Genomic DNA, 24893 nt, shown 5'->3' with positions numbered 1-24893 from the left:
GGTGCATTTGCAGCTGGTATATTTGATTTTGTCACTTTCATAACATCATTAAATGCATCTGGCATTTGATTGGCAATGCTTTGAAGATGAACGATCATTCTCACTTCATTTTCACATTGAATGCTGCGAGGATCAAAATGAGACAAGGTGGGAACAACCCATGTCAGCTCTTTCCGTTCTTCTAGAACGGTCTTTTCTCCCCCTAACAACGGGAAAATTGTCTCATAAAAGTGAAAATCAGCAAAACGAGCTGTAAACATATCACCTGTCAAGGGTTCCAAATATCTAATGATAGATGGTGAATCAAAACCCACATAAATTCCCAGTCTACGCTGAGGTCCCATTTTAGTGCGTTGCAGCGGTGCAATAGGCACATAAACAGCACAACCAAAAACTCGTAAATGGGAAATGTTTGACTGATGTCCAAACATGAGTTGTACTGAAGAGTATTGATGGTTGGCTATAGGTCTCAATCGAACTAATGATGCAGCATGTAAGATGGCATGTCCCCATGTAGAGACTGGCAATTTGGTTTTCATAAGCAGAGTGCGAGCTATTAACTGAAGCCGCTTGATCAATGCTTCTGCTAAACCATTTTGAGTATGGACATGAGGAACAGGGTGTTCAACATCAATGCCCAATGTCATGCAATAATCATCAAAGGTTTGAGACGTAAATTCACCAGCATTATCAAGTCGGATTGACTTAATGGGATAATCTGGGAACTGTGCTCGTAACTTAATTATTTGAGCAAGAAGTCTCGCAAAGGCTACATTCCGAGTAGACAAAAGACAAACATGTGACCATCGGGTAGATGCATCAACCAAAACCATAAAATATCGAAATGGTCCACATGATGGTTGAATAGGCCCACAAATATCCCCTTGAATTCTTTGCAGAAATGATGGGGATTTAGCATCAACCTTTAGTTGTGATGGTCTAATTACCAACTTCCCTTGAGAACAAACTTTGCAAGGGTTATCATTTAAGGCAGCAATGTGTCTGCTCACTAATGGATGTCCATTAGAGTTGGTAATGATCCTACGCATCATGGTAGATCCTGGATGACCCAGACGGTCATGCCAAAGCATGTAAACTTTTGAATCAATGAACTTCTGGTTCATGACAGTATGTGATTCAATTGTCCTTATGTATGTATAATATAATCCACTCGACATACCACGCAACTTCTCCAATATACGCTTCTGGGTATCATTGGAGGTAATGCATAGATACTCCACATTTTCTGCACTTTTTGTTTCAATGTGGTATCCATTTAGACGTATGTCTTTGAAACTCAACAAATTTCAAGTAGATTGAGTAACATACAATGCATTATGTATGGACAATATTGTTCCATTTGGTAACATAATCTGGGCTTGCCCTGAACCTTGAATTACATCTGAAGGTCCTAATATTGTTGTTACCCCTACTCTTGTAAGTCTTAAGCTTGAGAAATACTTTCGATCACGAAGTATTGTATGTGTGGTTGCACTGTCTGCAAGACAAATATCTCCGCCATTTCTCATGTTCTGAGAATAACCACAATTTTTATCCATGCTCTCTAAGTAAGAGAATCAGAGTTAAAAGCAAGTTATAACAAGAAATTTACATGCCATTTTTATTGAATCTGAAAATACTACAAGTTCAGCATAATAAAAGTACATTAATGATTCAATCGGACCGGTATACGTCATTTCCCCTTTCCACAATATAGTCTGAAACATCTAGATGAGTTGTGTTCAACTGCCCTGATAAGTCAAACACTGGATCAGGTATATCCATTGGTCTAGCCTGGTCGAGAAAGTTAGTCTCGACACCCTTCTCCTTGAGGGAGGCTTGATACAGATCCACTAGATGTTTTGGGGTACGACAAGTACGCGCCCAATGCCCATTGCCACCACACCTATGGCAGGCTCCTTCAGAGTTTCTAGGAGCATTGTTCATATGAGCTTTGCCTTTGTGGCGATTCGCATTTTTGAAGCTCGGGCCTGAATTATTCCTGGGAACCTAGTTATGAAACTGAACTCCATGGTTCTTGCCTTTCCTAGTCCATCGACCTCGCTTATGGCCACGTCCTCGTTTATGATTATCACCACCAGAGGATGTGGCGTTCACTTCGAGGGAAGCAGCATTCACTTTTGGGAATGGTGCAGATCCAGTAGGTCGGGAATGATGGTTTTTCATCAGGAGCTCATCATTCTGTTCAGCTACTAAGAGCACAGATATCAGCTGGTTGTACTCAGTGTAGCCTCGCGCTCTATACTGCTGCTGCAGGAGCACGTTGGAAGCATGAAATGTGCTGAGAGTCTTTTCCAGCATATGCTTCTCAGTAATAATATCCCCACAGAGCTTCATCTGAGAGGTAATTCTGAACAATGCAGAATTGTATTCTGCCACTGACTTGAAGTCTTGAATCCTCAGATGAGTCCACTCATAGCGGGCCCTTGGAAGAATCACCGTTGTCTGGTGATTGTATCTGTTTCTCAAGGCATTCCAGAGAGCTAACGGATCTTCAACCGTTAAGTACTCGCTCTTTAGCGCCTCATCAAGATGACGGCGAATGAAAATCATGGCCTTTGCCCGATCTTGAGAGGATGAGTTGCTCTCTTCCCTGATGGTATCTCCAAGATTCCCTGCTTCCAGATGGATCTTGGTATCCAGTACCCAGGTCAGGTAATTCTTCCCAGTAATATCCAGGGCAGCAAATTCAAGCTTCGCCAAGTTCGCCATTTTCTTTTCTGAAAGAAAATGAGATGTGTAAGAACTTGCAATAATATGTATTCCTGGAGGAATATGATGTTAGAACTTCTGGTTCTTACAAATTTTTCATTTTGATCTTCAGGTCAAAATGATAAGCACTCGAAACTTCTGGCTCGAGATTTTCAGGGTGAATGAGAAGGGCGATCGTACCGCACCATTCTCATTGAAATAATGTAATATAGAATGGGCGATTATTCCGCACCACTCAAATAACAGGAAAATTAAATATGCAGAGTAGCGTGGGCGATTATGCCGCACCACATAAAATTGCAATGAAATTAAACAGCAGGTAAATTCGAATATGCAGGGTAGGGTGTGCGATTATACCGCTCCACCTAAAAATTGCAGTAAAATTAAATCTGCAGTCCAAGATAGACGATGATACCGCACCGTCTTGGATCGCAGTAAGATTAAATTTGCAGTTCAAGATGGGCGATTGTACCGCACCATCTTGGATTGCAGTAGAATTAACACAAATAAATACTGGGTTAGTAATCAATCTCTACACCAAACAAGTAATCAAAGATGTATGTAACCGTTAGTTGGAGAACTAAGAGCAGGCATGGAGCAAACAACTCATCGCGAGGGTACACGGCGCAGTTGAGGCAGAGGAAGAAGATGAACAGTAAAAACCTTAAAGGAAACATTTTTTTTTCTTTCTTTCGTTCGTTCGGCGAAGAGAGATGAGAGAATAATTATATTTAGAGACTCGTGCTGATAACATGTTATAAAAGGGTTAAAGTTTGAGAGAATAACCTTTTTAGTAGTAGGTGCAAGGTAGATGTAAAATGCCACACTAAAACTTATAGCACAAGAGGATAACAAATAAAAGGCAGAGGAATAGATGATGTTACTGATATTTCTCTCTTGTTTTCTTCTTCTTATATATTCTGTTTTATGAAAACATGCGAAGTGCTCTATTTATAGAGCAACTCCAAACTGATGCAGTTAATGCATCTTGAAATTTATGAAATTTCGTCTGACTATACAATCACTTTCACTTTGCATGGCATTGAAAACTTTGCCCATGCTGAAGACTTTTGCTTTGTGGGCATTCATTGCCATCAGACATCAGACTTTTCAACACTTTTGCTTTGTGGGCATTCATTGCCATCAGACATCAGACTTTTCAACAAATGTATTAAAGTTTGAAAATCATGATGCGTCAAAATAGTAAAATGAGAATTATTGTTTATTCTTTAATATTTTATTTTTAGTGAAGTTATTCATTTTTCTTTTTAGCAAGAATCCAAATCATGTAGGGTGGTTAGAGTACAACATATTATAAGTAGGCTATTTTGGACTTTGCCATCAATAGCAGTGGAGATAATAATGGTAATAGTAAGAGGTCAAATTCCAAGCTTTAGTTCATTGCTAGCAGAGATTTGCGACAAGAGAAACAGAAGAAGGAAAAATGACGTTCAGTTCCAGCATCTGCACATCTGCTAAATTCTGGGCGTGGCAAGCATCTTTTCTGCTGCTGCTTACCAACAATGGTGCATCACAGTCGATCATCAAGAACTTGCCGGGCTTTTCCGGTGACCTCCCCTTCAAGCTTGAAACAGGGTACTTACAATTTTTTGATTAACATCTAAATTTGAACTCTTATAGGAGCCTATGTTTAATTATCTGTTTTATAGTACTGAATTATGGGTTTTAATTTGTGTCCACTTCCAAGGTATGTGAGCGTTGGCAAATTTGATGAACTGCAAATGTTCTACTACTTCGTTGAGTCAGAGAGGAGTCCAGAAAACGATCCTCTGCTTCTTTGGATAACAGGAGGCCCTCGATGTTCTTCTTTTTATGGCCTCGTTTATGAAATTGGTAACGTATCCCACTAATTTGTATCATTAATTAGTAAGTAATTCATTACTTTTACTGTCTAATTAGTATCATTAATTGTTTGAAGGCAATTATCAGTTTTGATTTCCACCGATTGCTACAGAAACTAGTACTTTTTTCAAGAGATAAGCAAAACCCCCTGAAAATATATTGTTTTAAAAAAACCTCGACAGTACATTTTTTTTTTCCGTTGATTCGGAAAATTAAAAGTTACACCTGGTCCGCCGCACATAAACCTTACTCCTTAGGAAAACGTTTGAAAATAATTTTGTTTATTAGGTCCCAAATACAAAGCACACTTAATAAGTTCTCTAATCGTGTTTCATTCCAGGTCCAATATCTTTCCAATTTGGAGACTTGAACAAGGACCCATTTATTGAAGGGTAGTATGGTAAAAGTCACAAATGTGTAAAAAGGAATATAAAAGACAGTTAGTTAGTTAGAGATGGGAGGTTATATAGCTTAGGAGATAAGATAACACTTGTGTATATAAGTGTGAAATATCTTGTAAGCAGCATCAGATTGTAATACACAAAAATATCATATCTCTCTCTCTTTCTCTCGTCTCTATCTTTCTTCCTCTCTACTGTATTTTCTGGTTTCTTGCTGTATACTGTTATCATGGTATCAATCGCTCGGACGATTCTTGGTGCCGTTTCTTCCGCTGGAGTTTAAAGAATTGCGAGTGCTGGTTAATGTTTGCTGCAAGGTCACAGAGTTTCTTGGCCAAAAAGGGGGCAAGCGTTCGTTCATATCAGGTTCTTGGTTTCTATTTTCGCATTGCACACCATCTGTTTGTGATATGTTCTAGGTGAAGATTGTTTGGTTTTTGTCTATGAGTTTGAAGGCCGATAGCCATTATTAGCAAGATTAAAGGCCGATAGCCATTCTTTGAGTTTGTAAGAGGCCGATAGCCATTGTTTGATTGTGATAAGTGTTTGTGTGTCGGAGAAAGAGAAAGGCCGATAGCCATTAGAAACGAAGGGTAGTATATTTTGGTGTTAAGATCATATTGTGGTGTAGTGTTCGGTTTTTTCAATGGGGTCGAATGTCAAGATTGAAGGGTTGCTTGGGATGCTTACGGTTAAGCTTCAGGATGACAATTTTGTTAAATGGAGTTTTCAGTTTCAGTCTGTTCTTCGGGGGTATGATTTTTTTGATCATTTCACGGGTGAAGATCCATGTCCTCCGAGATTTGTTATTGATACAGAGTCCGGAGTTACAACTGAAGTTACTATGGCATATAAAGATTGGGTGAAGAAGGATCTTGCCTTGCTCAGTCTTCTCATTGCTACACTATCTGATGATGTTATGGAACACATTATTGGTAGTAAGACAGCGTGTGAGGCATGGACTTGTTTGCAAGAAAGATTTGCGTCTGTCTCTATGGTTAGAATTAATCAACTGAAAAGTGAGTTCCATACTATCCAAAAAGGTGGGGAATCTGTGGATAGGTTTCTTTTAAGGGTTAAAGCTATTAAGGATCAACTAGTTTCTGCTGGGGAAAAGATCACTGAAAATGATTTTCTTATAGCTGTGCTGTCTGGTTTACCTCCAGAGTTTGAGATGATAAAGACTGTGATATTGGCTAGGGATTCTCCGTTTTCATACAAAGATTTGAGGGCTCAACTTCTTGGGGCAGAGGCTAGTATTGAATCCAGACTGAAGTCCTTGAGTACATCTATGGCAGCAATGTATGTTCATGGAGATGGGTCTGGCTCCAGAGCTTTTCCCAATAACCATACTGGGTTTGAAGTTGGGGAGAGTTCCAACTCTCAAAGATTTCAAGGGGAGTTTGATGGTGATCATTCTAATGCATTTCATGGTGGCTCGGGTTTTGTGGGGAATAGTGACAGGTTTGTCCAGAAGTCCAATTTCACAGGGGGCAATAGGAGGTATAATGGAAATGTTAACAATGGTAATTTTGATCCTAGGAGTACTAATGGTTCCAGAAACTTCTCTGGTCATGGAAATTCATTTGGTCACAGAGGGAATAATGGTACTTTTAATGGCAATGGTAAAGGTGTTCAGTCACAGAATGGCAGTGGATTTTCTGGTAATGGTTTTCAAATGAGTAATACCTGGAATGGCAATACATCCTACAAATCTGGTGTGTCACCCGAGTGTCAAATATGTTCTAGGAGGGGACATACAGAAGCTAATTGTTTTCACAGGGCTGCTACTGGAAATTCAGGGTTCCTTGCTTGCCAGATTTGTGGGAAAAGAGGCCATATTGCCCTGGAGTGTTATCATCGCAATAATTTTGCCTATCAGGGTACTCCACCACCTTCTACCTTGACTGCCATGACTGCACAGGCTCATATTGGACAGAATCCATCACAGAACACTGGACATGGGTTATCCACTGGGGATACTTGGATTCTGGACACAGGAGCTACACATCACATGACTTCTAATGTTCATGCACTCTCTCAAGTCAATTCATACAATGGTGATGAGAAGATAACTATTGGAAATGGTGAAGGTTTGGCAGTCAAGCACATTGGTTCTTCTACAATTTCAACTCCTCATAATGCTTTAATTCTGCATAATGTGTTGCATGTGCCCCAAATTACTGCCAATCTTCTTTCTGTTAAGATGTTATGCAAAGATAATGGCTGTTGGTTTGTTTGTGATGATGTGGATTTCTTTATACAGGACAAAGCAACAAGGGTGACTTTGTACCACGGAAGGAGTGATGATGGGGAACTTTTCAAGATTCCAGCCACTGTTTTTGATAACTTATTTGCTACAAAGTTGAGTCAATGTGCTGCATTCTTGGGACAGAAAGTAAGGACTACGATTTGGCATCAAAGGCTAGGGCATCCATCAGAAGATATTTTAGCTAGAATGTTGAAAACTGCTGAAATTAGTACTAGTAAAGACTCTTGTTCATCTTGTGTACAAGGAAAAATGTGTAGACAAGTATTTCCAGTAAGACAAAATAAAGCTAAGTGTTTGTTTGAGAAAGTCCACTCAGATGTATGGGGACCATCTTCAATCCCATCTATAGAAGGCTATAAGTACTACATTTCTTTTGTAGATGAATTTTCTAGATTCATGTGGATTTTTCCCATGATTAATAAATCAGAAGCTTGTTCTATTTTTGTGAAGTTCACAGCATTTGTGTTTAATCAGTTTCATGCTTCCATTAAGTGTTTTCAATCTGATGGGGGAGGTGAGTATATGAGTAAACAGTTTAAGGAGTTTCTAGCAAGCAAAGGCATTTCTCACATGATTTCCTGTCCTTATACTCCTCAGCAGAATGGTATTGCTGAAAGGAGACATCGACATGTTGTTGAAACTGCTATTACCTTGATGACAGAAGCAAGTTTGCCTCAAATGTTCTGGTATCATGCCTGTGCTCATGCAATTCTCCTGATTAACAGAATGCCATCTCAAGTCTTAGAGTTTAAGTCTCCTTATCAGATATTGTTTGGACACACACCTGATATTCATAATTTTAAGGTCTTTGGTACTGCCATTTATCCTTTCCTGCGTCCTTATATCAATAATAAGTTTCAACCTCGATCTTCACTTTGTGTTTTTCTTGGTTATGCCTTGGGATACAAAGGAGCTATTTGCTTTGATATCAACACTGGTAAATTGTTATTGTCTAGGCATGTTATATACAATGAGGAAGTGTTTCCATATAAAACAGACTTATCTCGAGGGTGTTTTAGTCCTGGCAAGTCTAAGCACATATCCAGTGATGTGGTTGTGGTTCAAATGCCTATTCCTGCAGTTCACAGTACAGTATCTACATCCAGTGCAGATTCCACATTAGATCCAGTTTCTTCGCAGCAAGTGTCCAATGTACATTCCAGTTCTGAAATGGTAGCTTCTCATGCATTCCCTCCAGAAGTCAATGCATCACCCTTGTTGTCTGTCCATCGAAGTTCTCCACTAGAGGTATCGATTCCTGTCTCTTCTCAACTCAGTGACCATTCTGACAATCATTCCATGTCCCCAGATGCAGTGGCTAGTCATCCTATGGTTACACGTTTGAAAAGTGACTATACAACGACAAGATTATGCTGCTTATTTGACATCTTTTCCAGAACTACAATCTTTATATGTTACAGCAGATGAAGTATTCTCTAGTGGCTATTCCTATGTGACAGCCATTACTGATACTAAAGAGCCTTCTAATTTTCGGAAAGCTGCAAGTCTACCCCATTGGCAGCAAGCTATGCAGGAAGAATATGACTCTCTCAGGGCTCAGGGGACTTGGCAGCTAGTTCCATATCCTAGTAATCGATCTGTGGTTGGTAGTAAATGGGTGTACAAGGTCAAAAGGAAGTCTGATGGTAGTGTCTCAAGATACAAAGCTCGATTGGTGGCTCAAGGGTTTTCACAGGAATATGGTCTTGATTATTCTGAGACTTTTAGTCCTGTTGTTCGTTATACAACAGTAAGAATCATTCTTGCTATAGCTGCAATGAATCACTGGGAATTGAAACAATTGGATATTAAAAATGCCTTCTTGCATGGGGATTTACAAGAAGAGGTTTATATGCACCAACCTCAAGGTTTTGTTGATCCAACCTGTCCTACTTATGTCTGTAAACTTGTTAAATCTCTGTATGGCCTTAAACAGGCACCAAGGGCCTGGAATTCTAAGTTTACTACCTATCTGTGTGCTATGGGATTTTGTGCTTCCTTGTCTGACACAAGTTTGTTTGTTAAACACACTGGGAGTGATATCATTATTCTCCTGTTGTAAATGGATGACATAATTTTGACAGGCTCGAATTCTGTACAGATTCAACAGGTTATTCACGAACTTTCAGAAGTGTTTGAATTGAAAGATTTGGGCAGACTCAGCTATTTCTTAGGCCTTCAGATTTCATATCCTTCAAATGGGGATATATGTGTCACTCAATCGAAATATATCACAGATTTGCTTCATAAAGCTGGAATGGATTCTTGTAAGTCATCCCCAACACCTTGTAAGCCACACAATTCGTTGCTTCTCAATGAAGGAATGCCATTGTCCGATCCTACATTTTACAGAAGCATTGTTGGTTCTCTGCAATACCTGATTTTTACTAGGCCAGATATTGCTTTTGCGGTTAATTCAGTTTGTCAGTTTATGAAAGCCCCCACTGAGGTTCATTTTGGAGCAGTGAAGCGAATCTTATGGTATCTTAAGGGTACCAGTCAATATGGTCTTGTATTTTCCGCAGCTACAACACCGAGTCTCGAAGCCTTTTCAGACTCTGATTGGGCAGCAGATTTGAACACTCGGAGGTCTGTGACTGGCTATCTTGTTTTTCTTGGCAACAGTCCCATTTCATGGCAGTCAAAGAAACAAGGGTCTGTTTCTCGCAGTTCTACTGAAGCAGAGTACAAAGCCTTGGCTCACACTGCAGCTGATCTCGCGTGGATAAGGGCAGTCTTGAAGGATTTGGATGTGTTTCTGCCCACATCACCTGTTATTCACTATGATAATTTGTCTGCGATTGCATTAAGTGCCAATCCAGTTTTTCATTCACGAATCAAGCACTTGGATACGGATTATCATTTTATTCGGGAAAAAGTGCAACAAGGTGATTTGGTTGTCTCCTACATTCCCACTGAAGATCAATCTGCTGATATTCTTACCAAGGGGTTGCACGGACCCCCAAGTTCAGATTGCGGGGGGATATTGAAGGGTAGTATGGTAAAAGTCACAAATGTGTAAAAAGGAATATAAAAGACAGTTAGTTAGTTAGAGATGGGAGGTTATATAGCTTAGGAGATAAGATAACACTTGTGTATATAAGTGTGAAATATCTTGTAAGCAGCATCAGATTGTAATACACAAAAATATCATATCTCTCTCTCTTTCTCTCGTCTCTATCTTTCTTCCTCTCTACTGTATTTTCTGGTTTCTTGCTGTATACTGTTATCACCATTAACACTTGTTACGAATCCATACGCATGGACCAAGGTGTGTGGAATTTTTTCGTCCCTGCGTTTAGCTTCCATTAATAATTATGGGACCACTGGCTAACTCTCAGTTTAGTAATACTTCTCTCTAATAATTGAAAAAAATGTTATCGGAATTCCACAATAGTTAATAAAACAGATGAGTGCGTGACCAATTGAGGGTGAGCGGTGAGAGTGGTTCTTTTGTTTTCAGCTAGCAAACATAATATTTTTAGATGCCCCTGCTGGTACTGGATTTTCATACTCAACAACTCTGGAGGGGTATATCAGTAGTGATACCCTGCATGCCACAAGAGCTTACGAGTTTCTCAAAAGGGTAAGTCAAGATTTTGCATAAATAATTCGTAATTAAGAAATTATTTCAACAGTACAAAAAAAAAAAAAAAAAAAAAAGTGGTTGTTTATAATTGTTGATATATTGATTTAATTTTCATTATTGCTTAAAATCATGCACCTATGCAGTGGCTTGTGACTCATCCCCAGTTTCTTGCAAATCCTCTCTACATTTCTGGAGATTCCTTCTCAGGAAAAATTGTTCCCATCATTGTTCAGCATATAACCGATGGTAACTTCATGACAAATGAGTCCTCCAACTCATATTCAATTAATTCCGCATAAATTTTAGAACTGCATAACAAAATGTGTCTGTATCTCGAAAGCATTAAGGATTACGGACGCATGTGTTTGTATCTCTGTTGTTGAGTGCTGCAGATATTGAAGCAGGAACCGAACCACCTTTGAATCTCAAAGTAGGAAATTGACATACCGAAAAAATTCCTTCTTATACTGTCAAATTTCATGACATCATTGTGCTAGAAATTGATTTCATCTATAATGGATTTTCAGGGATACATAATTGGCAATCCAGCTACAAACACTAAGGGGGATGTTAACTCGAGAATTGAGTATGCTCATCGTATGGCGCTTATATCAGATAGAATATACGAGGTATGCATATCGCTGTTGGTTTTGTTTCAAGTGCTAAGTTTTAAGGTCTCCCTTTGTAACTTCTAAGAAGCATATAGCAATATCACATCTAAAGTTTGAATAAAAAAAATATTCTTATGAAAAGCAAAGGAATAAACCCTTATAGATAACAATTATACAAATGTTGAGTGCAATGTGTCGCTACATTCTTATAAGATTCGGATGCAGTAGTGCACTCAAGTTGCACTCCACAAATTAAAAGTTTTAATTGCTTTATTTTTAGTCAACTACAAGGAATTGCAAAGGCGAATACGTAGATGTAGATCCAAACAATCAACTATGCCTCAACAGTCTTCAAGCTTTCCAGGAGGTACGTATCACCATGGTTGCATATCCAAAGAATTAAAGTATTTTGGGGGTCATCTCATGTTGGGGAAGAATTTAGAGTACTCAACTCTAACACAAGTGTTGGAGAGACAACACAAGTAAACTAATTACTTGTATTACACACACAAAATATTACAACACAAACTATCAAGGACACTCTTGGGAAGCTATGACAGTCACTCACTTTCTAAAGACAAACTCTAGACCACTCACACTCTTACAATACTACTCTTTCTTCCCACTCTCACTTGGTTGCTTGCTTGCTTGATTACAAGCTTACTTGGTTGGTCACATTGCAACACATGCACACACACCTATTTATAGGTGTGGTTTTGCCGACTACAATTGCCCACCGCCATTGGGCTTTGTATGGCAGCCACACAATTGTACAAGCTGCTAGGACTTTCTAGCACATTATTATACAGACACACACCCACCGACTTAATAGGATAGTGCTAGAATTATCTAGCATATTGATATGCCTGCATGATGCACCGACTTTGGTGCCAGAATTTTCTAGATTTGTGTAGAATAGGCTGGGGTTGGTCTCTTTCAACATTCCCCCTCAACACCAGCTCATTCTTTTCTCCATGCTGAGTTGACGACGAAACTTTTCAAACTTGCCGGTACTCAAACCTTTAGTGAACAAGTCCGCAACTTGTTCATCTGTATTGATTTGTCTCATCTCAATCTCTTCTTGCAAGACCTTCTCTCTAATGAAATGATAGTGTACCTCCACATGTTTAGTTCTTGCATGAAAGACTGGATTTTCCGCCAAGCGAATTACAGATTGGTTACCACAGTACAATGGTACTGGATAATCTACTGGTTGATGTAAATCACTCATCAACTATACCAGCCATGCATTCTCTTGAGTTGCCATTGCTGCTGCTCTATACTCTGCTTCTGTGGTTGACAAACACACCGTTGGTTGTCTCTTGCTGCACCACAAAACTACTCCAGAACCAAATCTGAAGACATACCCAGTGGTCGATCTCCTGATGTCGTGATCTCCTGCAAAATCTATGTCACAATAGCCAACCAACTTACCATCTTCTCCTTTCTTGTACAAGAGACCATAGTCAATTGTACTCTTTACATATCTCAATATTCGTCGAACCGCTTCTAGATGAGGCTTCTTTGGATTTTGTATGTATCGACTCATCACACCAACTGCATAAGAAATGTCAGGTCGAGTCAGAGTCAGATAGATCAGACTACCTACCAATTGTCGATACATTGTTGCATCTTCCAAGTTTTTGCCTTCATGTGCACACATCTTGTGACACACCCTGACCCCGATATTCCCCGAATACCAGGATAGGCACGTGCTGGCCGACACCCGAGGGTGACGAAAGCCATTTATTGAGTGCAAATGCTGAAAACAAGGGATATATAAGGCTTATAAATATAAAAGAATAATGAATATGCAAATAAGGACCGTGTTCAGAGCACACTTCTAATCTAGAACACTAAAAAAAAATAATATAAAATTGAATGAGACAAAGGAGTGAGTCCTACACCGAGAGGACCCACTCCTTTGTCTCATTCAATTTTATATTATTTTCTTTTAGTGTTCTAGATTAGAGGTGTGCTCTGAACACGGTCCTTATTTGCATATTCATTATTCTTTTATATTTATAAGCCTTATATATCCCTTGTTTTCAGCATTTGGACTCAATAAATGGCTTTCGTCACCCTTGGGTGTCGGCCAGCACGTGCCTATTCTGGTATTCGGGGAATATCGGGGTCGGGGCATCCCAAACTTCTGCAACAAGTCTTTTGTATACTTTTGTTGACATAGAAATATCCCTTCTTATGTGCGATCAACCTCTAATCCACGAAAGTGCTTGAGTTGTCCAAGCTCTTTCATCTTGAACCGAACTGACAAATTTTCCTTTGTTCGACAAATTTCAACTTCATCATCGCCAGTGATGATTAAGTCATCCATGTACACCAGCAGGATAGCTAACTTTCCTCCATTAGCTTTAACAAATAAGCTTGAATCTGCATGGGCCACTGAGTAACCACTTTTGCGTTAGAAATTCTGCAATCTTACCGTACCACGCCCTTGGTGCTTGTTTCAGACCGTAAAGTGCTTTCCTCAACTTGCACACGTACTTGGGATGAACTTTACTTTCAAAGCCCATTGCTGCATCATGTAGATCTCCCATTCTAACTCTCCATGCAAGAAAGCATTCTTCACATCAATCTGGTATAGATTCCAATTTTTGTTAGCTGCAAGTGCAAGTAGGACTCGTACGGTCGTAAGCTTTGCTACTAGACTAAATGTTTCATCATAGTCTAGTCCATACTGCTGAGAGAAGCCTCGAGCCACGAACTGAGCCTTGTACCTTTCAACTGAACCATCAGGATGACACTTTATCTTGTACACCCATTTGCAGGATATGGGTTTCACATCCCTTGGCTTTGGCACCAAATCCCAAGTCTGATTCTGCTTAAGCGCAGTTATTTCTTCTTCTATAGCTTTTACCCATTCAGAACTCTGTGATGTTTCTTTAAATGCCTCAGGTTCTTTTGGTGCTCCATCAGTTATGGCAGCATTGGCATATTTAGGATATGGCTTTTGTACTCTTGTTGAGCTTCTTAGTTGTGATTGTGGAGTTGATACTTCCACTCCACTAGGTCTAACTTCTTGTGGTTGTTGGTACACACCTGTTTGCCAAGGACTCTTAGGTACTTCTTGCTCGACATCATCTCCAGCAAGCAAATCTTCAGGCTCATCTGGACTTGATTGGATTTGGGCAGCTTGGTCTCCCAGTTTCCCTTGCAACATATCTTTAAACTCTTTTGGGTCGGGCAATGCCTCATTTTCTGAGCACCAACAAGATGATGCTTCTGCGTCCCATTCTCCCTCCACAGCTAGAGACGCAACGACATCCCAATCATCTTCAATTTTCTTCTCTGAGTTGGCGATGTTACTTTCTGCAGGCCTTTTGAACCAGCAATCCTTCACCATGTGGCCCTTTTTTCCACAATTGTAGCACTTGCCCTCAAACCTTTTATTATTCTGGGACTGACCACAATTGCCGTGATGCTTTGGAGCTCCCCCTGGTCGAGAACTCCCTCCTCCTTGATGACATTTTTCCTTGTCACCATTTCTTTTAGATCCACCACTAGCACGCTGCTTAAAGCTGCCTTTACTTTTGGTGTAGAGCGCTTCCTCCTCACCTCTTAACGAGACCTCTCCCATTTACTTTGCCAAAGCTTCTTGATCGGCAAGCAAATTCTCGAACTCAACAAGTGATGGTTGGGTCGGCCATCCTTGTACAGTGGCAACAAAGCCTCGATATTCGAGTCTCAATCCATGGATAATTATTCTTTTTATCCTGGATTCTACAATGGCAGCACTAAGATCTAATTTAGAAATTTCACGGCAAATAGACTTTACCTTGTGGAAATACTGTGCAATCGTCATGTCCCTTTGGGCCACTGATAACAACTTGTTCTCGAGAAGCTACAGTCTTGTATCGTTCCTCTTTGAAAAGAGTGTGGCGAAGGTGTCCCATGCTTCTTTTGGTGTTTTGGCCTTCCGTATGTGCTCTAACATGTCATCTTCAATTGTAGTTTTTAAGGCAAACATGGCCTTACCTGCCTTAATCTTCCACTTCCTCAAAGCACCGCTAGTGTCTTCTTCTGGCTGCGTAACTTCATTACCCCCGACGACATCCCAAAGATCTTGGCCTTGTAGGTAAGATTCCATACATGTTGCCCATGTGTTGTAATTTTTGTTGTTCAACTTTTTTATTCCTCCAACAACTTGAAGGTCTCCCATCGTGTCAGCAGAGCTTCGATAAGCCAAACAAGATTAACCAATAATCTTGCGAAGTACTGAACTTCTCATGATTCTCGGAAGCTTTAATAGAGACGGTCCCTGATCGTACCGCTCTGATACCAATTGTTGGGGAAGAATTTAGAGTACTCAATTATAGCACAAGTGTTGGAGAGACAACACAAGTAAACTAATTACTTGTATTACACGCACAAAATATTACAACACAAACTATCATGGACACTCTTGGGAAGCTATGACAGTCACTCACTTTCTAGAGACAAACTCTAGACCACTCACACTCTTACAAGACTACTCTTTCTTCTCACTCTCACTTGGTTGCTTGCTTGCTTGATTACAAGCTTACTTGGTTGGTCACATTGCAACACATGCACACACACCTATTTATAGGTGTGGTTTTGCCGACTACAATTGCCCACCGTCATTGGGCTTTGTATGGCAGCCACACAATTGTACAAGCTGTTAGGACTTTATAGCACATTATTATACAGACACACACCCACCGACTTAATGGGATAGTGCTAGAATTATCTAGCATATTGATATGCCTGCATGATGCACCGACTTTGGTGCCAGAATTTTCTGGATTTGTGTAGAATGGGCTGGGGTTGGTCTCTTTTAACATCTCAAAGTGTGGTTCGATGATTCAAGCTTTCTAATATGTAGATACTCATTTCAGAATATCTGTGCGAAATTTTTTAAGAAATCAGAAATAGTTGATCATTTGATTATGCTTATCAAGATTTCATTGTTTGTCAATAAAGGATTGTTTTATTTATTCTCTCTTAGGTATGACTAAATAATTTCATATTTAGTTCATGTTTTTATAACGACAATCTTCAAAGGAAAATCTAAAAAGTGGACCGGAACTTGACACCCTATGTACATTCTTGATTTTCAATCTGATCATGTAAAGTGTCAAATGTGTACACACACACACACACAATCCTAACACCCTGCATGGTTTTAATCTTCTGTTATATAAAGTCACTTGATCATTGAGTATGCAGTGCACTGGAAGACTTGATTCCGAACACATATTAGCACCTTTGTGCCCCAGGGCAAACGACTATGACGAATTAACAGTGTTAGAAATGAACTGGAATTGGAAGGCGGGTATCTCACACCCTGTTGAGGATACTTTGAAAGATTTCCCCTCTTCTCTGCAGTTGTGTCGGGTATCTCTCTCTCTCTCTCTCTCTCTGATATTCATCGTATGGCAATTTGCTCGTAGTTTAGCATTACTTCTTTTCAATGCTAGAAGAGGTCACAAATACGAATCCACCCTCTCTGTTAACTGCGAAATGACTCATTTTATTGGGTAGTAACAAACTGACAGACGTGTTGCAGGAAGATAGGATTCGCTACTCTGTTGTTTGGGCAAATGATATAAATGTCCGTAAAGCTCTCAACATTCGAGAGGTATATGTATCCTAATGCTATCTCTAATCAATTAAATAGAAGATACGAACTTGCAGCCATTTAATTTCAAACAAAAATATTTACAATTAACGACAAACAGGGAACAAAAGGTGAATGGGCTAAATGCAATAGAACAACACCTTATACATTTGATATCCCAAGTAGTCTTGAATATCATCGAAACCTCAGCAAAAAGTCCCTTCGTGCTTTGGTCTACAGGTAAATTGTTAAATATGATACGTTCTTCATGTTTTACCAATTAGAAAAGAAAAAAAAATTGAAGAGGCAGCATAGTTACATGTATTTACCTACAGTGGTGATCATGATATGGCCATACCATATATAAGTACACTGGCGTGGATAGAATCCTTGAACTTGACACTTGAAGATGATTGGAAACCATGGTTTTCTGACGATCAAGTTGCCGGGTTAGTATATTATACCTATAAAGCTCAGTTTTTATTGTTTTCGTGATTTTTTCGGGTTGACAAGTTCCAATATTTAATACTAACTCTTGATCCCTTGTTCTCATTTATTTTGTCACTGATTCATTTTGCAGATACACAATTTACTATTCGAATAAAGAGTATAATTTGACATATGCCACCATAAAGGCATGTCCGATAATATCTGTACATTAATGTACTAATTAAAATCAATAACCATTGCTGACCTTAGAATTGATTCCAAGTTGCAATTGTGCAGGGAGGAGGGCATACAGCTCCAGAGTACAATCCTAAGGAGTGTTTTGATATGTTCAATAGGTGGCTAGGGCATTCTCCTATTTAATCTGTTCTAGCACACTAAGGCCTCATTTGATAGAGAGGATTGAGTTAAGCATGACTATTACTGTGTAACTACAAGTACATTTACTTAACCGTAACGTCATTCATAATTTTGGTACATTATGTTTTCCCATATCATTGTTTTTCTTGCTTGATTAAAGTTTATGATAACTAGTAGATGTGAGTTTTTTTTTTTTTTTTTTTTTTAACCAGCGATATTATTTACAAGGCTACCACTAACTATCTCCGTCGCTGATCTTCAAGCCGCGTGTTGATAATTGTGGAAGGGTAGGTGTATTAATGGTTATTTTTGCGTTTATTTAATATATCTATGTTGCACATGTTTCAACGTATGCCTCTTCCCATATATATTTGCGCCTATTGATTCGGTGACTTGAGCTTTGCAATTTGCAGGGACGACAAGTCTACACGGCTGAGTCGACTCACCAATGACTCTACGAGTTCGCAAATCTACGAGGTGTTCCATGGATAGCCCTTCCTAGGTGTGAGGTGTGAGGCAAAGCCTCATGGGACCTAAAATTATATATATATCACAATACTTGTAAAACAAATTAATCAACTTCAACAATCAAACAAGTAGCCAAACTACAAATTGAGGTATAAGATTGGAGTAAAATTTTAATATAGGATTGGTATTGAGAATTTAGAGGGATTGGGTGAAATAGAGAGAATCGTGCATTGGGTATTGGGTGGGGAAGGAGGAGGAGACCTCCTGTGATTGGGTTGCTTGTTGCTGATATATGGGGACCAAATGTTCCTATATTAAAAAAAAAAAAAAAAAAAAAAAAGATAAAAAAACAGAGAGACCTGGCCAAAATAACGTTGTTTTGGGCCAAGTCATTAAAAACATTAAAAGGCTTGGCCAAAACAGCGTCGTTTAGGGTCAAGTTAAGATTTGGGTCGCTGAAGGATACTTGAACGCCCAATCAAATGCCCCAGGCGTGCCTTGGCTGCCAGGCGAACTCTAACGAAGCCTAGGCGAGTTTCTGCCCACTCCCAGAAAACAGAGGTGAAATTGTTGCTGTCTCGCCTCCAAGGCCGCCTATGCGCACCCCAAGGCAAGTTTTTTAAAACACTGATATAATGTGATGTTAAATGTACCCAATTTTTTTATTTTGATTTAGTTAAGAGTTTTTGGGTTTTTTTACTGTTCAATAGAGCAGTAGTTAAAGCAGACATCTTTGTGTTCATACAGTTGGTTGGAAATGAAAATTGCCCTGCATTATCTCTATTAATTAATAAAACCTTCTTTGTTAATCAAAAGAGGGTGAAAATACTACTTAGTCTTCTATCACACACAAAAAAAAAATGATGGGTAATAATGTAATTTCACAGGTTCAAATTTTACTGTTTTTTATTGAAGGCTCACCTACAGGTGATGTTAAAATACCTCCAATATTAAAAAAAATAATAATAAAAAAAAACCTCCCGCTCCCTCCATGTTCTCTCTCTCTCTCTCTCTCTCTCTCTCTCTCTCTCTCTCTCTCCTTCTCATTTTCTAAAAATATGTGTTCATACACACAAAGTGTGTAGGCAAATGCTAGTTTGTTAATTAAGCAAACCATATGCAAGCTTTTAATTACATTGGTTGTGTTGGAATTTCGTAAAATATTTTTTGTATTTTTATAGGTTGGAGCACCAAGAACGTGATACTCAGTCTAAAATCTGAACACAGTGAAGAGCTAAAGCATATCCAACTGCAAGCTGAAAACGAACTGAGAGAGGTTCAAATAAATAGCTTTGAATTAAGTTGGAACTGCTAATTTAAGTAGAGTGTTATATGCTTACGTTACAAACCAGTTTATCATTTTCATAGAAAATAACTTCAATGAGGAGCAAACATGAAGCTGAGCTGACAGGTTTGCGGCTTCAGCATGAAGATGAGTGTGAGAAGATGCGGGATGAATTGGATCTACAAAAGTCTAAAGTATATATCTACCATTAAATAATTGATATTTTTGCACCTTTTACTTACGGAATGATAATTATCGCAGGAGGAGAAGCAGAGAGCATTACTGCAAATGTAGTGGAGAGTTTTGGTAATAAGCCACAAGAGGACCAAGAAGTGAATTCAAAGAAGGTTGGCTTTATAATAGATAACTCTCTCTCTCTCTCTCTCTCTCTCTCTCTCTCTCTCTCTCTCTCTCTCTCATATCCACAAACACAGATTAAATTACTATAAGTTGTTTAGTTGCAGTTGATTGGATGTATTAGTTAATCTTAATTTTAGTCCACAAATTATTTACTCCACTGATAAGGAATTTGTTAAATTACTATTGTTGGAGAACAATTCAGAAATAAACAAAAAATAACAGAAATAAACAGAACTTGAAATTCTAATACTTTATTAACCAAAAATACTTGATGTGCAGAATAAAATTATACAATAAATACATAAACTAATATAAGAATATCAATGATACTAACTTGATCACAGAAGGTAGAGGCTAGCGCAAAAGCTATGTCCTTCGAACAGTATTTTCGTCCCACTCTTGTGCTTGTGGTTCTACAACGTCTGCTCGACCAAGATTCAACTACCTAATTCTACAACCCGCACTGGATTCTAGAATTTTAGCGAATTTGCTTTATGTGCTTACTCTCTGAAAATTTTGTACAGAAGAAAAGATGATCTCACTTGGATACTATGATTGCAAATATATAAACTAATATAAGAATATCAATGATACTAACTTGAACACAGAAGGTAGAGGCTAGCGTAAAAGCTATGTCATTCGAACAGTATTTTCGTCCCATTCTAGAATTCTAGCGAATTTGCTTTGTGTGCTTACTCTCTGGAAATTTTGTACAGAAGAAAAGATGATCTCACTTGGATACTATGATTGCAAATATATAGGCTGTTTTACACCCTTTCTTAGGGCCCAATCCACACAACCATAAGGCCCAAGCCTTCAATCCATTTCCAAATGGTCCAAGTTCTAATTACTAAGAAGAAGGAATAAGCCTATATAAAGACTAGTGGAAAAATACTGTTGACCAATGTGGGACAAGAGGGCCTCAAACTCCTACAACTATAAGCCATTTAAATGTTTGATTTCCATTTGAAAACTTGGGGAGTTCTAGGCATGTTGTTTATGGAAGAAGCTCAGTCTCAAATCCCTCGAACGATCTCTCAGTTGCCACTTTGTTTTCGTAGGTTGTGGAACTTAATTTTCTCTATCCGTGTGAATTTGTGCCTTAGGTTACATTTATCTGCTAAATGTGTATTTTGGAAATGTTTATTTGATGAATGCACTGGTATAATTGATCAATAAATTACTATGATCGGTATGTTTCTGTGGAAGTGATTCATGAAGGGTCTGGATAACAGTTTTTGGGGTTAGATTTTTGAATCTATGGGATTTGCTGACAGAGTCTCCGATTTTAGGGAGGGGGAGAGAGAGAGAGAGGGAGTTCATGGTAATGGTGGAGGATGCGCAAGATAGTGAGAGCCATCCGAGTAATCTCTCTCTCTCTCTCTGAAGGAGGCGCACGGTATCCAGTCCTAGATTAAGAGTGTTATGCGCTCACGCGTCCCTTACTTCAAAGAACTATCCGAGTAATCTCTCTCTCTATCTCTCTCTTCTCACTGAATTTGTGTGCTTTTGATGAATTTAATTTCAAATATTAGTTGTGATTTTTTTTTTCTTTTATGCCAGAATGTGTGGTATAAATTCATGCTTGATTGATTTGTACTCAAAGTTTGTAACTTTGATTTTTGTTTTTTAGGGTTTACTCATGCGTATTATAACTTAATTAAGGGCCACTGTGAAGACACAATTGTGTGTGGTTAACTGTTTTTGATATGGTTTGTGTTCTTAGGATTGGCATGTTTAGTTGTTTTGTTTGGGGTTCGTGGGGATTTTTTGGGTCGATATATATTCTTAAGTTGCATATAAAAGCTTAATTGCAGAGAACCAGTAGTAAATAACTCACGGTATAATGATGTAATAGTATATGAATTATATCATTCTGCTTCGTAAATCAAATTGCTAATGCAGTGTGTTTGATTTGTTTCCTCTTGAGGTACTTTCGAGGCCTGCCGTCAGCCCAATGCAATTGATCGCATCCCGCATGATTAATTTATCCACGTTCGAGAATTTCTCATTATACAATTCTACTGCATTTTTTCTTTAAATTTTAATTTTAATTTTAAAATTTTGGTTTTGATTATGCAGTTTGTGGATATATGCTTTTGTCTGATTTCTGCTACGATAATGATCGAATCCAAAGGATCGAGGCCAGTCGATCTTAGGTTTGTACTACTCTATCCCTTTCTTTCTCTCTGTCTGTGAATTTCTTGAAATGTACTATTCTTGCTGTGTTTGGGAGCGGAGAAAGCTCTGGATTAGCTTTGATCGCTTGAATGTCTTATTTAGTTCAGCACGGTCAGACTACATAATCCTATTATTGGGCTATTTCTAGGAAGGTTGTATGTTTATTTTGTTAGTCTGTTGACAGTTGGTATGTCTATCATGTTGATGGAACTAAATTGTGAGTTAATTATGGTTTAGATTATTGAATTTTGAATTTGGAATTCCCTTCGGAAACTGTCACAATCGAAGTGTCTATTGTGACTACAGGAATCAAAAGCGAGTGAAAGGTAAAGCTTTTCTCTCAAACATTCATCGTCAACAATTCCAGCCAGAGCCAGGTACATCTCTCCTCTTGCTTTCTTTTTACAATGTTCTTTCCCAATTTCTCTCAGAAAGTAAGAGTTTTGGTTTGTATCCTTGGATTAGATTTGTATATGTTCCATTGCATCTCAGTTTTGTCTGATTTAATAGCATAATCTGGCTCTTGGTTTTCTTGATTTAATTTTTCTTTCATTTCTATAATTAGACAAATTAAGGATAAAATTTTCTATTAGTATATGAGTAACCGATTCTGATATAACATTTTCCTCCATTTGACGTGATTTTGGATTATTAGGGACTCAGGCTTGCCTTTTGAAAAAAGGCTTTTAGGTGAGTAATTTACTAATTTGGTTTTTATTATCAGAATAGGGGGTTTAATTTGTAATTATTTTGATGCGACAAAAATTTTTAGATTTTACAGATTTTTCTAGTTCAGGATGATAAAAATTTAGGGCTTTGATTTGTTGATGTGATTTCTACGTACTTTGAATTCAAATAGAAATGCAATGATATATTAGATGTTTGAGTAAATTTTCAGTCAAAAGTTTTAGATTTTACAGATTTTTTCAGTTCAGGATGATAAAAATTTAGGGCTTTGATTTGTTGACGTGATTGAGTAAATTTTCAGTCTCCATCTATTTGTTTAACCCTTAATGATGTGAATTATTGATTGATAATTTGATAATATGTATGCTATTATTGATCAAGAAAAATTAGTTCGTTAATTTGTTGGGCTTGGTTGTTTTGACATGTCGATGTTATAAAGCTCCTTTTTATAGTTAGGTTGAAGATCATGTTAATAGATTCTTTTTTTGGTTGGTTCGATTTGTAACAGATGAGATTGTTTTGTTTGAATCAAAATTTGATCTTTTTTTTTGTGTGAAATTATAATGGAATCGCAAATTTGTGAGGTATACCTTAGATTCTTGGTTGCATAATCACCTTCCCACAACTATTACATTGCCTCTTGATTGGATGGATTTTTATAATTTTCAGGATCTATGGTTGCAATGCTTTAGATTCATGAAGTAAGAGGAAGCTACTATTCTTATGGAGCTTCTTTGGCATGGTAAGTTGAAGTTGCATGTCATTTTTTTTGCTCACATAATTCATTATCTTGCTATAGGCAATTAGCAGGGTCTGACAATTGGTAAAGTGTGAATAAATGTATAGAAGTTTGAATTGTATAGATGAAAGTGAATTTTAACAACTCTAACTTAGATTTATTGATAATTTGATCCGTCTTTCTTTCTTTTGTGTTTGACTATTTTACTTTTTTTTCTTTATGTAAGTACAACTATTGATAGAAAGCCACAGAAACTACTTAACGACCGCGAAACTATTTGTGTTAAAAGAACAAAAGCTTAAATTTTGGGCACTTAAATATATGTTTTTTTTTATTTTTTATTTTCAATTACAATCACTCGCATGAAAATTCAATTGGGTTTGTTCTGCCCTCCAAGAATTTTTCCTTGTTTAGTTACTGATTAATTCATGTGGTGGGAGTTTAGTTTTTGCTTTGCTGCCTATGTATGTATGTTTTGAAATGAACAGTTCAATTTGTTGTATATAAATTTGTAATATAAAAGCTCGAAGGAGAGATGAATTAGAAACAATGGATCAATAATTTGAAATATTTTAAGTGTAACTTTTCTTTAATTCCTTTTCCTTTTGTATTGTCATTGGATTCGTTTCGTTTTTCTGCTTAATTTATCTTGAGAATGTTTGCATCTTAATACTTATCTCAAATATGTTAATTTGTCTCATTTTCTATAGAATGTGCAATGTAAATGTAGGTTATTCTCGATCTTTAGATAGTGAGTATTTGACGACTTCTCTAAACTTGGCTACTTGGCTACTCAGCCTTTCAAATACAGAGCTGCAGATGAGAGAGGAGTCAGGTGAGCTAGAATCGGGTTTGTACCATTCTAAATTATTCGTTTAGATGCCAATAAAAGATATGGTTGCCCAATTCAGCTTTGCATTTTCAATGTCTTAATTATTTTCCTTTGATAGCACTTCGTTTTGATTTGTAAATAAACTATATACTAATAAAAGATATGGTTGCTCAATTTAGTTTTGCATTTTCAATGTCTTAATCATTTTCCCTTGATAGCACTTCGTTTTGATTTGTAAATGAACTGTATATTTTATCTTGGGTCACATTATAACGTTTAACGATTGAATTTGTAGATCATATTCCTTTGATACCATCTTTGCAAACATCTTATCGTATTCAACTCTTTTCTACAACAAAGTTATCGTTTCGCCTAAAAAAACATCTTAGAATTTTATGTTTGACAAAACAAGTTGAAACAATACAAACAGAAACGACTACGACAACTCACAAAAATATCTGAACCC

The 24893-nt window shown here is 37.9% G+C and overlaps 1 protein-coding gene and 1 long non-coding RNA gene across 2 annotated transcripts; both read left to right on the top strand.

The window, feature by feature from the left end:
- The first annotated feature begins 4097 nt into the window (after nucleotides 1–4097).
- On the top strand, nucleotides 4098–18034 carry LOC103935159 (serine carboxypeptidase-like 7). Its single transcript, XM_048570879.1, has 15 exons — nucleotides 4098–4329; nucleotides 4442–4587; nucleotides 4937–4974; nucleotides 10502–10540; nucleotides 10733–10855; nucleotides 11002–11104; nucleotides 11251–11288; nucleotides 11386–11487; nucleotides 11750–11836; nucleotides 16678–16845; nucleotides 17018–17089; nucleotides 17190–17308; nucleotides 17404–17517; nucleotides 17649–17703; nucleotides 17795–18034. Exons 1-15 carry the CDS (start codon nucleotides 4178–4180, stop codon nucleotides 17876–17878), a joined length of 1440 nt encoding a protein of 479 aa, XP_048426836.1. The 5' UTR covers nucleotides 4098–4177; the 3' UTR covers nucleotides 17879–18034.
- A 3427-nt stretch (nucleotides 18035–21461) lies between these two features.
- On the top strand, nucleotides 21462–24603 carry LOC125470943. The gene is made up of 2 exons (XR_007253294.1): nucleotides 21462–23598; nucleotides 24326–24603. It is a non-coding gene; the product is annotated as an uncharacterized LOC125470943 (long non-coding RNA).
- The last annotated feature ends 290 nt before the right edge of the window (nucleotides 24604–24893 follow it).

Source organism: the organism of the source record quoted next, unplaced genomic scaffold (genome assembly GCF_019419815.1).
Source record: "Pyrus x bretschneideri cultivar Hongxiangsu unplaced genomic scaffold, Pyrus_bretschneideri_v1 Contig55, whole genome shotgun sequence".
In the NCBI taxonomy this organism is placed as follows: domain Eukaryota; kingdom Viridiplantae; phylum Streptophyta; class Magnoliopsida; order Rosales; family Rosaceae; genus Pyrus; species Pyrus x bretschneideri.
The sequence above is the reverse complement of the archived record's forward strand: the minus strand, read 5'-3'. Positions and strand labels throughout refer to the sequence as shown.